This window comes from Erythrolamprus reginae, chromosome 1 (assembly GCF_031021105.1).
Source record: "Erythrolamprus reginae isolate rEryReg1 chromosome 1, rEryReg1.hap1, whole genome shotgun sequence".
Taxonomy (NCBI): Eukaryota; Metazoa; Chordata; class Lepidosauria; order Squamata; family Dipsadidae; genus Erythrolamprus; species Erythrolamprus reginae.
The window spans coordinates 118,134,533-118,148,913 of record NC_091950.1 but is presented as its reverse complement, the minus strand read 5'-3'; the positions used below and the strand labels follow the sequence as shown (position 1 = coordinate 118,148,913).

At 41.1% G+C, this 14,381-nt stretch overlaps 1 protein-coding gene across 2 annotated transcripts in view; it reads right to left on the bottom strand.

The window, feature by feature from the left end:
- Window positions 1–14,381, bottom strand: part of SPON1 (spondin 1) — a 393,098-nt gene that overhangs the window by 21,823 nt on the left and 356,894 nt on the right. The window contains exon 8 of one of the 2 annotated variants that reach the window (XM_070762471.1): window positions 8,129–8,330. In XM_070762471.1, coding sequence (XP_070618572.1) covers window positions 8,129–8,330 — 202 coding nt within the window. The remainder of the gene's footprint in view (window positions 1–8,128; window positions 8,331–14,381) is intronic. The other variant, XM_070762480.1, reaches the window with a different exon arrangement.

The following is a 14,381-nucleotide window of genomic DNA, read 5'->3' as shown; positions in this document are numbered from 1 at the left end:
AAAAAACGTGCTACTGCAAGTGCTTATTTAATTTATAAGCCTCTTTAACAAAGGCCAATTTCCTCTGATCAAAAAGCTTCAGAAATCACCACACTTATATAGTGTATGGTATGATATGGTACGGGAAGGAAAGGAAAAGCAGGAAAAAGCTTCTGTTTATTAACTTTTTCAATGAGTTTCTGAATTTATTCATCTTTATTATTTTATTTTTGAAGCTTAACAACAAATGTTATTGTAATTAACAAGCAGTCTTAATATCAGTTTCCACTGACATTACCAACTGAGAGAGGAAGAAAATAATATATTCTAGAATCTTAAATTGGGAACTTTTACCTAAAGTAAGATGTAACTTGATACTACATAGTAAACCCTGAGTTTTTAAAAAAATTGAAATGGTGAGAGACGGAAAAATCCCCCAAATAACATCCAGGGGAAAGGCAACAACGCACTTGAAAACAATAATTTTGTTAAATAGCAGAAAATGATGGTGGTCAGGAAGTTTGATAAGGTCACACAGAGCAATACAATGACAGAACAGTAAGTTCCTGTTGTGAACTGCAGAAATCTCTGCATTGTTCCAAAAAACTTTGAGTAGAAAATAGCGTATGGCACTGGTTATCTCAGCATGAATGTTCATAAATTGGAAGAAATTATTTTCAGTCTATGCTCATCAGATGGCCTTCAGGATGGCTTGCTTTTGCCAACTGAACATTAGAATCATATTTGTTTGAACATATTCTTTTATGCTCTAACAGATGAAAATAGTTCCTCATTTGGCTAGTTAAGAAAGATAAAGAGGGAAGTAATTATTTTATCATGAGTGGGACACTACAAATGTTATACATATAAAATTTCTCATTCATATCTGGTGTCTGAGGGGAACAGTCTTTTTGTCTTTAACTATGTTTTTTTTAATTGATTGTTGTGAGCTGCCTAGAATTGTTGCATAACATTATATCAACAATCTTCCTCCCTCCTTTTTTCTCGCCCCTCCCTCTGAAAACCGCTGCTTCCTCTGTCTAGACCAGTGTTTCCCAACCTTTTTTGAGCCGCGGCACATTATTCATATTTTCAAAATCCTGGGGAACACTGAACGGGGGGGCGGGGGGGGCGCGCGGGGGGGGGGGGGCTAAAGAAAAGTTTGGACAAAAAAAATCTCTTCCTCCATTTCACTCTATTTCTCCCTCCCTCTTTCTCCCTTCCTTCCTTTCTTTCTCTCTCTCCATCCCTCTTTCTTTCTCTCTTTTTTGCTCTTTCTCTCTCCCTCCTTCCCTCCCTCTATGTCTTTCTCTCTCCCTTACTCTCTCTGCCTCTCTTGCTATCTCTTTCATTCTCTCTCTTTCTATCTCTCTTGCTATGTCTTTCTTTCTCTCTCTCTCTCTCTTTCTCTCTCTCTCTGTCTCTCTCTCTGTCTCTTTCTATCTCTTTCTCTCTCTCTCTTTCTCTGTCTCTCTTGCTATCTCTTTCTTTCTCTCTCTCTGTCTCTTTCTCTCTCTTTCTCTATCCCTTTCTCTCTCTTTCTCTGTCTCTCTGTCTCTCTTGCTATCTCTTTCTCTCTCTCTTGCTATCTCTTTCTTTTTCTCTCTCTTTCTTGCTATGTCTCTCTCTCTCTCTCTGTCTGCCTCCCTCTTTCCTTTCTATCTCTCCCTCCCTCTTTCCTTTCTATCCCTCCCTCTTTCCTCCCTCCCTCTTTCCTTTCTATCTCTTTTCTTTCTATCTCTCCCTCCCTCTTTCCTTTTTATCTTTCTCTCCGTCCCTCAGCGGCGGCAAAGAAGAAGGAAGGCACGCTGCAGAGGGCACCGAGGACAAGAGCGCTCGCTCGCTCCCTCGCCCTCTGACTTCCCTCCCTCACTGCTGAAGGGACGAGCGTGAGGGTTTTTTTGCTTTTTTTTCCCTTCCCCCACCTCACGGGAAAGAGAGAGAGAGAAAGAGCAGCGAACTGCGGGATGCGGCAAAGGACTCCTTGCCAACCCAAAAAGGGGTGGGGGTGGCAAAGGCAAAGTCAGGGAGGCGGGGAAGGGAAGAGCGGGAGACCCCCAGACAGAACGGCTGAGGGGAAGGAAAGACAGAAGGAGGGAGGGATTGAGAAGCGAAGCCAGGGAGGGCTGAGAGAAAAGGGGAGCGGCGCGCGCGAGAGAGGGGGGGCGGGCATTACTGAAACGGACGGAGAAAGCCCTCTCTCGCAGCCCCCTGGCTGGGAGCGCTTTCGCTGCGAGAGAGGGCTTTCTCCGTTCGTTTCAGTAATGCCCGCCCCCCCCCTCGTGCGCGCGCCGCTCCCCTTTTCTCTCAGCCCTCCCTGGCTTCGCTTCTCAATCCCTCCCTCCTTCTGTCTTTCCTTCCCCTCAGCCGTTCTGTCTGGGGGTCTCCCGCTCTTCCCTTCCCCGCCCCGTCCCTCTCGCAGCCCCCTGGCTGGGAGCGCTTTTGTCCCGAGGAGCTGAAGCCGCAGCCGCCGCGAGAGAAGTCGCGCCCCAAGGCAGGGGGCGGCAGAGGAGGAGAGGGGGCAGATCGGGCGGGGAGCGTCACGGCACACCTGACCATGTCTCGCGGCACACCAGTGTGCCGCGGCACACCGGTTGGGAAACGCTGGTCTAGACAATACAATAGAGGACAAACTCCAGATATCCTAGCTTGATTTCTTTTGCTACAATACAGATAACTTTTTGTTTTCAGAAATTCTCCCAAACAAGCCAAAGTCTCAAGAGTTCAGTTCAGCAAAGTATAACTCCCTTTGCAATACTTTCAAATAAATTTGGTCAATACATACACTGAATTGCTTGGATTTTCAATCTCATTCCCCAGACAGACTTTTATAAACAAATCACTCTGTGCTGTATATAAATCATGATTTTATAAATAAAATCAGGTCTTTTTATAGTTCAACAAATAGAGTTATATCTGAAATATGCATTCAATTCTCTCATCATGTCTGTTTTTTATGTACTTTCTCTATAAAAAGGAATTTTATATTTCTATTCCTAGAAATATTTATTTTATTTTATTTATTCATTTGTCCAATACACAATACACATGGAATAGGCATGAAGTAATATATATAAAGATAATATGTAAAAATAGAGAAGATATATGAAAGGAAGAAAATATATATGATATATGAGATATAAAGGAAAGACAATTGGACAGGGGACGAAAGGCACACTAGTCCACTTATGTACACCCCTTACTGACCTCTTAGGAACCTGGAAAGGTCAATCATGGATAGTCTAAGGGAGAAATGTTGGGGGTTAGGGGTTGACACTATTGAGTCCAGTAATGAGTTCCACGCTTCGACAACTCGATTGTTAAAGTCATATTTTTTACAGTCAAGTTTGGAGCGGTTAATATTAAGTTTGAATCTGTTGCGTGCTCTTGTGTTGTTGTATACACAGTGATATCAAGGCATTCTAGATGTTAGAAAGTTATTGCCTATTGGTCTGTAGTCAGCAGATTTTCTGATTTTCCAGAATTCACTGCAGTGTGAAGTTGGGCCAAAAATCCCCTATTTCTAAAATAAATTGCCACAAACATATTGTGGCCCTCCTGATTGTACCTATTTATTTGTAGAAAGTTATTGGTTCTATGGGAGCAAATGAAGCTTCTTGTTCTCTAATGATTAAAAAAAGAGAATATTCTCAACTAAAAAAACACAGTGAGAAGAAATCAGTTCAGAATTGAGATCCAGGTTTTTCCTTTTCCACACAAGATCAGCCCAAAGTTTATCTGCAATATATTGATCTTTTGCATTCACAAAAATGACTATACACGAGCTACTCAGGAGATAGTACTTTGGCTGTGTTATAATAGTATAATGCTTTTATTAAGGGGTTGCATTTTCTTTCCCATCACAAATCCTGTAATAGGTTATAATGACAATCTTGAGAAACAGAAGGAAGAACCAATACAACAGTTAGAAAAAAACAAAAAATTGAGTCCAAGGCAGAAATATAATTTGAAAAATGTGGCTTAACCTTGACCTTCCCTAGTTTTTTATGCAAATAAAGGAAAGAATGCACTTGCAATATTGATGTCAGCCTCCTCAAGGTAGAACAGATTAGAAAAACAAAAGTGAATAATGCTAATGCTACTTTAATTATAAAGTTATATCAATCAAATCTTGAATATGCTTCCCTCCCTTCCTTTGTCTTCCAGCATACTATAAATTCTGTCCTGTCCTGTCCTGTCCAATCCTATCCTATCCTATCCTATCCTAAATAGAACCAGGAGAATTTCTGGAGGATAAACAATTGTCAAAAGGGTGGACAGTGAGATGAGTGACTTCTCGGGTAGGTATTATAATTTCTTATTGGAAGTATGTATCACTTACACCTGTTGCAAATGTCAACCTGTTTCCTTGATGGCATGATGAAAATACTAGAAACTAAACTTTGTTTTAAAAAAGTCTCACCTGGGAAGGCCAGGGCCTGCTGGTGTTGAGTGTTAGTAAGACATTTATTGATTGATTGATTGATTGATTGTTAGAGTTGAAAGGGACCATGCAGGTCATCAGGTCCAACCCCCTGCCTGAGCAGGAATCCTAAAGCACCCCAGCCAAATGGCAGTCCAATCTCCTCTTGAAAGTGTCCAGAAAGTGTCCACTGGTTGATCGCTCTGACCATCAGGAAGTTCTTCCTTACTTCTAGGTTGAATCTCTCCTTGGTCATCTTCCAGCCATTGTTCCTCGTCCGGCCCTCTGGTGCTCTGGAGAATAGAGTGGCCCCCTCCTCTCTGTGGCAACCTCTCATATACCTGTATACAGCTATCATGTCCCCTCTGCCCTTCCTTTTCTCTAGGCTATCCATGCCGAGTTCCCGCAATCTCTCTTCGTAAGATATATTTAGAAGGCTCTTGATGCAGGTCAGCACAATGATGTTAGATCCTATATCTAGTTCTGGGCACTACTCAAGAAGTCAGACAAGAAAAAGCTTGAATGAGTTCACAGGAAAGGCACCAGGATTACATACGATTTGGAGGCTTAGCCCTATGAGGAAGTGTTAAAAGAGAAGGCAGAGATATGATAACTGTATAGACTAAAAAGGCTGACTTGTTTATATTGAAACTAACAATCAGATTAGAAGAAATTAGATTTCAACTGAATATTGAGAGGAATTTATTCAAGGTAAAGAACTGTTAAGTAGTGGGAAAGTCAGTTTGGAACTGTGATAGGGTCACTTTCCCTGGTGATCAAAGAAGGATGGGAGGGTCATTATTTAGAGATAATTTCTTGATTCATGCATAGGGAAACACTACTATTCCATGTACATAATATGAAGGCTGAAATACATATATAGAGATTCAAAGTCTATGGAGATTTGGTTGTCCCAAAGGTGCTTTTTCAGGAGGCACCTGGACTTCCTTGTCTTTTCTTCTTTGAAGATGTTTCGCTTCTCATCCAAGAAGCTTCTTCAGCTCTGACTGGATGGTGGGGAATGGAAGGCTTTATGTTCCTTGCAGGCAGCTGGTCATTTGTATTCTTTTAGAGAGTCATTGAGGCCACTTGGAGATTTGTATGTGACCTCAAGAGGTTCAAAGGGAAATTTTTAAGGCCGCAAGAGGAGAGGCAGAACAATAGTAAAGACAAGTGGGAAAAAATTGCAAATAATAGATGTTAATCTAAAACACCATCACTAAATTTATGTCAAGGTTTTAGCGTTAGTAAGAATTTGGGTTATATTATTACCGGTATATTGTTTATGCAGTCCTGATTTAGTCTATTAGTTTTATTGAAGCTTAGACTCAAAGGAACATACACAATGTAAAAGTCTAAAATAGAAATCCACAGTCTATTATGTACAATCAACCTCACCCCATTCCTAAGAGGTCTGTAATGGGTGTGCATAAACACACCACTGGGCATATACTGTCCTTGTCTTACTGTCCTATTGACCAATTTACCTGTTCCTACTTTGCTTTTGTTTATGTTTATATCAATACCTGCTTGTACTTGGACATGTTTTGACAAAATAAAAAATAATAATAAGGAGCACTGTGGAGAGGAAAGAAAAGGACAGTTATATTCTCATACCACCTAAGTGGGATGAATGCATATTTTTATTTTAGAAGAGATTCAAGGTAGGTTTAATAACAGTTTTCAGTTAATACCATTGCAAATTAACTTCCCGCGATGATATCCAATGCCAACAAGAGGGTGAATGGTTCTTGACCTACAATTTATGCCATTTTTCTAACCCTAGGGCCTAGGCTGTCTATCTTGGAGAATCATTCCACTATTTGATTGTTTGGTGTGGTGGCCCTGAAACTGCTTATGATTTACAAATCCCAGCGACCGATAAGGTCCCACAGAGTTGGCCTTCTCCGGGTCCCGTCGACTAAACAATGTTGTCTGGCGGGACCCAGGGGAAGAGCCTTCTCTGTGGCGGCCCAGGCCCTCTGGAACCAACTCCCCCCAGAGATTAGAACTGCCCCCACCCTCCCTGTCTTTCATAAACTACTCAAGACTCATTTATACCACCAGGCATGGGGGAGTTGAGATAGCTTTTCCCCCTAGGCCATTACAAGTTATGCATGGTATGTTTGTGTGTATGTTTGGTTTTATAATAGGGGGTTTTAGTTGTTTTTTTATTATTGGATTGTACATGTTGTGTTTATTATTGTTGTTAGCCGCCCCGAGTCTGCCGAGAGGGGCGGCATGCAAATCCAATAAATAATAATAATAATAATAATAATAATAATAATAATAATAATAATAATAATTATTATTATTATTACTACTACTACTACTGCAGGAAAATCCTGCCAATTTGCTTCATAGATCCTCCTAGGCAAAACATGGACATAACTGCATCCCAAAAAACTATCACGTTCCTCTAATTTTATGCATCAGGGTTGCAGGTAAAAAGACATTTTTCGATCTCATCAATAAAACTAACAAGGAATAAGTAGCATAAGATCAATCAATACAACCCAATCTGCAACGTTCAGTGCATCAGCTCTCAAAATATTTGGATTCCCTTTATTGTGTAGTGGGCTTCAGTAGGCAAGAAGCACACCAGCATAGCTACAACAGCACTTATTGACTCAAAACTGGAACCGAGGAACAGTAGACAAATGCCTGTAATTTATAACCGATCATAATCCTTGAAAAAGCCCATCCAAATATGCATGTTGGGGGTTGCTACTTACTGCTCCTACTGGTGCAATGTGCGCACCGCTTCTGGTTGCTGGTGTACACATGCATGCTTCCCAGCATGATTTTGCTTCTGTGCAGGAAGCAAAATCTTGCTAGAGGTCGCATGTGTATGAGATTTCGGTGATTTTTTTTTGCTTCTGCGCATGCGTGTCCCCTTGCAAGATTTTGCTTCATGTGCAGAAGTAAAATCTCGTTGGGACATGTGTGCATGCCTGAGATGCAGGGCTGAGTGTGCAGTTCCATTTTCTCTACCAGTGCGCAGTACGGCCTGTACTGGGTAGGAACCCGATACTGGTTCTACGTTTCCTTCCAAAACAGTTCAAGTTAACAGTTAGGGTCATCTAAAGGTTAGTTTCACTTTAGCAGGGCTTAACAACACTATACAGTAATACCTCTACCTACAAATGCCTCTACTTAAGAACTTTTCTAGATAAGAACCGGGTGTTCAAGATTTTTTTGTCTCTTCTCAAGAACCATTTTCCACTTACAAACCCAAGCCTCCAATAAATGTAACCGGAAAGGGCTGGGAGTATCCTCCGTGGGGTCTCTCTAGGAATCTCCTGGGAGGAAACAGGGCCGGAAAAGGCGGGGAGAAGCCTCCATGGGCCCTCTCTAGGAATCTCCTGGGAGGAAACAGGGCCTCCCCTCTCCCTGTGGTTTCCCGAATCGCACACATTATTTGCTTTTACATTAATTCCTATGGGAAAAATAGCTTTTTCTTACAAAGTTTTCTACTTAAGAAGCTGATCACTGAACGAATGAATTTTGTAAGTAGAGGTACCACTGTATATATCTCTAATACATAACACCCTTCACTTCTGACTAAATGCTTAGTACCAGAAGACATGACATTTTAGTTGTTTATTAGGGATATATGATTCACCTCTGTTCTGTTTCCTACAGAACCTCTTCCATGAGTTTTTCTACGATTCAGTCATAAAAGCAGAAAAGGAAGTTTAGGAAGAGGTTAATTATTCCTGATACCTCATAGGTAACTCCACTGTCAGTACCAGCATCCCATGGGATCAAGTCCTGTATCACCTTCTGGACCCATCCGCAGTCCTTGGTGCACAGGTCTTCAGCCGAAAGCCCTACATTCCAGTCAGGGCTGGGGCCTAGCATGGTAAGGAAAGACATAAGGTGGCGTGTTCTGTCCACAGAAAATTCAGCAGAGGGAGCTGCTCTCCTAAAAGTAAAGACAAAAAAAAGAAGAAGCCTAAAGTAAAGATTGCAACTTGAGAATTCATGAGCGTGCCTGCAGAATGAAATAAGGACAGGAAAACCCAGACGCAGCTGTAAGCTACTGAAGCACTGCTGTGGAGAGAATCAAACCTCAATTAACATAGTGCTTCCTACAGGGTGCATTTAGGAACTCGGCTTTATAAAACAGATTTAATGTATTAAAAAAAATGTTTTTATAGGACACTATTTTTTTACATCGATGAGTTTGTTCAGGCAATAACAAGAGTCAGGAAAGATGTCTGAGATATACTATCGTACCCGCACCTTCCTGTCCTGACAGGCGGTTTTGGAAGAGAAGTAATAATTATACATGGCTTAACTTGGTTACAATGCTTCACACATATTTCTATTGCCTATTGTTGGAGGCTCCTGATGACTCAGTGTAGGAAGAATATTTTTGCAGCTCTTGAAGGGAAAATGGAGGGCAGGTCCCCTAGTCTTCCATAAATAACTTTTTGTTAAAAAGAAAATAACTAGAATATCAAGTACAGTGGTACCTCATGATACGAACCCCTCGTGATATGAACCCCTCGTGATACGAACCCGGGGTTCGGAAATTTTTTGCCTCTTCTTATGAACTTTTTTCGGCTTATGAACCCACCGCAGATCGCAAAATGGCGCTCCGCTGGGTGCCGCCATCCGTCTATCACCTTTTAAAACAGCCGGGGGGCTTCTTGGCGTTCTCCCGAACCCGAACTTTTCGGGTTTGGGTTTGGGAGGCCGCCGAGAAGCGCCGCCGCCCGGCTGTCACCTTCTGAAACAGCCGGGGGGCTTCTCGGCGTTCTCACGAACGCTGAACCCGGAAGTTCGGGTTCAGGTTCCGAACATTTTGCCATTTTGCGTTTTTTTTTCTTTTTGCACGGATTAATCACTTTTACATTGTTTCCTATGGGAAACAATGTTTCGTCTTACGAACGTTTTGCCTTACGGACCTACTTCTAGAACCTGGTTCGTAAGATGAGGTATTACTGTATTTATGTTTAATGAATCATTTTTACTAATTGGTGGATTTCTTTGACAATTTTATTCTGGCTTTACTTGCAAAGGAAATATAAGGAATTATTATCTAATGCTTACAACAAAACACTACTTTAAAATTCAGGCAACGCTGTTGAAGCATTCTTAAGGCACAGCATCTGGATGAACTTATCTGGGCTTCATCTTAAACAACCGAAGCTGGCAGAATAGTCAAAACAACTGTTAGTTGGATTTTAATGCTCAAGCATGTGTGAGATTTATAGCAAAAGGAAAAAGATGCAGCCAAAGCATTGTGCAAATTTCTGCCAAAATAAATTCACGGTGACAAGCAGTACGCCCTGATTTTTGGGATCTTGCCAAAGATTCCTTTAATGGAGGATATGTTGCCATATGAAATCATTGATGTTCTTTCAACAAATCTCCAAAGGTCTTCAGTGATTGACAGGCCATTTATCTGAGGATGAAGCATGTGCTGTGAACAAAACTAGTGCTTTAGAAATTTTCTGCCTATACTAAATTATGTGCAAACAGAGCCTGGTGCTACTGAAGCATCCTATTCTTGGCAACCATGTCAGTGACATCTAGCATCTGTTCTATTTTCCAGGAAGCCCAGATGGGTTGTACCAATCTGACAACAAAAACGAAGGCCAAAAAGATAGGGTTTAAGAATGACCAGAGATTCGCAAACGGTTGCAACTTTACTATCTTATGATGCCGCAATCAGACATAGCAGGCATTAGTTTGGAACTACAACCTGGAAAATTTCTCATTATTTGTCAGAAATTGCAGCATCGGACTCCCTGGAAAGATTGTTATCTTCCGTAAGTTCTCCACCCTGAGAAATGAAAATTACCCATCAAGGTCCCTATATGATTGCATGGGCCTTGTAGGTCATGGTAATTTCTCAGAATGGAAAGGAACTGCAGGGAGCAGAACAGTTATTCTCACATTCTTTAAAAAAGTACAAATTTGTTTCTTTACGTGAGAAATAGAAGAGCACACTTGGATCAGAACTGAACCTTGTCAAATCCTCTTTATTTTGCCATAGCAATTCTTGATCTGAGGAAGAACTTCCTGACTTATATGTTTTCTGGAGAGATTTGAACTCCTTTTTCATCTTTTATTGAAATAAACTATTCTTTAAACTATTCTTGTTTTAAGCACTAGTCTATCTTTTCAGTCTTCTACCCTAGCTATGAAGTTAAAGTCGTTTTAGATGCTTTCTCCATTTTGTTCCCCATCTCAAGGTAACCCAAATATGATCTCTAATGGAGGTATTATTTCCCCAGAACTAAAATAGAGCTGGGGCCACCCATAGCGATTCTGTGCAGGAGTTTGCCTCAAAAGATACTTCTCCTTTGGTTCAATTCCATGCCGCCTTCTGTACACAAGCTCACTTCATCCTTAGTATATCCTTCCTGATCTTCTTAAAGCCCCTGTTCTGGAGAGCAACCAAAGAGACAAAAAGAGGGTAGGGTGATATGAACTTTTCTGAAGTGTGAATGGAAAGGAATGTGGGTACGTATGTGTATCAAATAACTTGCTACATGAAGATTCAGATAGTGAATCCTATTATTCTTCTGTATCTGATGGCTTACAGTTAAATGCAGTCAAATCTAAAAATGAGTTCTTTCAGGTGTAATGCTGCATTTGGCTAGCTTGCGGATTTATAAATTTATAAACAACATAGAAATGAGTTATGAGTTATGAGCATGAGTCCCAGCAACTGGTTAGGTCCCACAGAGTTGGCCTTCTCCAGGTCCCATCAACTAGACAATGTCGCTTTGTGGGACCTAGGGGAAGAGTCTTCTCTGTGGGGGCGCCGGCCCTCTGGAATCAGCTCCCTCTGGAGATTCATACTGCCCCCACCTTCCTCACCTTCCGTAAAAGTTTAAAGGCCTATCTGTGCCACCAGGCTTGGGGCCATTAGACCGTAGCCCCCTGGCTGACGAGTGTAGTATGTCTCGGTGTGTGAATAGGAATGAATGATTTTAAATGCTTTTAGAGTTTTAAAAGATTTTAGCTATATTAATTAGATTTTTTAGATATGTATATTGTATTTTGTTTTGCTATGTTGTGAGCTGCCCCAGGTTCTCAGAGAGGGGCAGCATACAAATCCAATTAATAAATAAATACAGGAACACCATCTTACAGCTGGTCATTCTCAGAGTGATATATAGTAAAATACTTATATTAAATAAGCTTAGTTGTCTCTCCTTCCCCCTCCGCTTGAGTGGGTTGGTGAAATATCAGAATCTTTTAAAAGAAAAAAGAAAAAAAAATCCCAGAACTAATATTCTATCTTTGTTAAACCTACCAATATCAATTTTGTCTTTTGTTTTCATCTGAGGCTTCCTAGGTGAAAATTTGTTAACAATGTGAACCCACGCTTGCAAGACGGATAGGGCGTCATAAATGCTGCCGATGAAAAGACTTCTCCTGTCATCTCATCTATCACCTGGCCCCCACGATAAGATTGCTCTTTGCTTTGTAGTGGTGCGGCAATGTAATTCTAATATCTCAAGCCATTAGTGTTCATTTCTGTGCTTTCCTTGAACAAACATCTTGCTCCACGAAGAATATCTTGACAGATTGAAGAGCACCAAGCGAACTAAATGCTAAAGCTTTCATCGTTTAGCAGGCTCGGCATTTTGACTGCAGAGATCAATTTTAGGAAGGCTGCAAAGGACCAAACCCCAACTGAAATCAATCAGGTTTGCTATACAGTCGTCACACTTCGGCAATATCTGCAATACTTCTGGAATATGTTTCTGAAGCTAATAGACGTTTTTCAGGTGCAATGTGGAAGGGAGGACAACTGTTAAAGGTCTGCTTCAGAGTATGAACAGATTTGTCAATCAGTCTCTATGTACAACAGAATGGTCACTTGTAGCCTGTGGCTTTTTTGTGGCTTTTAAAACCTCTCAAATTTTAATCACCAAATTCACCAGCAGCAACAACAAATAGTAATGATGCACATTTTCATTACTTTGCAGCTCCACTAAAGACTTAATTATGTCTTTGCCCTGCCTCTTGCAAGTCTCAAGAGTAAAAAAATAAAGTCCAGCCCCTTGTATCAAGACTTAGAGGGTGCTCAAAAAAATGAAGATACATTTACAGGAGAAACTGACACTAGTAAATGCTCAGAACCAAGGTCTAATACCAGCAAGAAAGGAATAAGAATTGCTCCAATCAAAAATCTCTTGTGCCAAACTGTTTTGACTGGCAGAATTCAGGAGAGGAGACCTTTCGGTGGTGGCCTCAGCCCCAGAAGTGAAGTGCTACTAGTTCAGACCATTTTGCTTGAATTGGTAGTAAAAAATGCTACTGTTTCAGGCGAACTGGTATATCTGACGATCAGCTGTGCTACATGATCTAGATTAGCTAGAAAGCAGCATTTCCTACTTTCTAGCTAATCTAAATCACGTGGCACAGCTGATCCGCCCTCCCTGTTCTACTTACCTTGAGGAGGCTGATGGCTTCAAAATGCTCCTCTTTCAGTGCTGCACGGTAGTATATACCCTTTTGCCCCCCCAAAAGAGGGTGAAAACTTGAGTGTGTCTTATACACCGAATGTAGCCCCACCCATACACTCCCACCCTTTGGTCTCTGCCTGCCAGCAATTTACCTCCTTGCAGCAAAAAGCAGCAGAGCCAGTTTAGCACAAGCCACTGATTACCTGCCTCCAGACACTCAGCTGATTGATTGAAGTTGCCGGCAAGCCCACATGCTAAAACGAAAGTGAAACTAAAGCTGCATGAAGGCAAATTGCTGGAGGGAGAGGCAAAGACAGAATTTTATTTTCTTGTGCTAATCAAACTATGCTGAAACTGGCTGCTTGTTTTTTGCTGCAAGGAGGTAAATTAATAACTACAGATGCCTATATTTGTAGTTATTATTTTAAATTATTAGACTTATTTTTTAAAGACTGCTTTATTATTGTTCTGACAACTTAACAAAACGAAGAAGCATTTTAAAATAAATGCTTGATCTGAAGAGGTCCAGTGCTATGGTGTCTTCTTTTAAATAGCAGAGAATATTTCCAGAAAGCCACATCAATTTTAAAGATCTGTAAAAGTAGAATCTGAAATGTCCTGTTTTATTATTAAGTATTAGTATTAAGATCCTGCAGCTGAGTTAAACCCTGACTTAGTCATGTTTGGAGTAGATCTGTTTAAATAATTGGGAGGAGTTAGTGTGATTACATTTAAGAAAACTTTCTAGGATTAATATACTTCCATAATGTACATTTCTCCAATTCTTTGCTATTTCTATGGATCAGGCACACATGCACAGAAATACACAGCAAATAGTGTATATCATCTGTGCTATTTGCTGTTTGGAAATTGCTGGGAAGGAGAGGCCTTTTTTCCTTGTTTTCCTCCCCTAAAACTAAAGTGCATCTTATATTCCGGTGCATCGTATACTCTGAAAAATATGGTACCTAAATGATTATAGTATGTTTGTTTCTTGCTTTGCTAGCCTAATTATTAATTGGATTTCTATGCCGCCCCTCTCCAAGGACTCGGGGCGAAATTCAAAATAACTTGGTATTGTAAAATAGATGGGAGACATTCCATTTCTTATCATGTTTACTGTTGTGGTTAGCTCTGGCCCAGCTCCTGCCCCAAGGAATGTGCAGGTGGATATGGGGGAGACATCCACATGCCGCAGGCCTGTTTTGCTCCTGATAGAATCTGCTGATGAAGCCTCCTCTGACCAAGGCAGCATGAGTGACAGGGAAGAGGGGAGTTTGGCAGACAGACCAGGAGGAGATCAATCATCTGTATCATCGTTGGATTCTGAACAAGAATTAATGACACATCCACACATGCGTAGAGTGATGCATAGGAGACAACAACTAAAGGAAAGAGAAAATGAGGCCACCTGTGGTTGGGTGGGGCTCCAGTAATTAGGGCTGCTGCTATAAATAGCAGCATGTGAGTTTGGCCATTGTGGAAGAGTATCTGATCGCAGTTCATCAGGAATCCTGGGTTGCTGGTTTCTGGACTTTGTT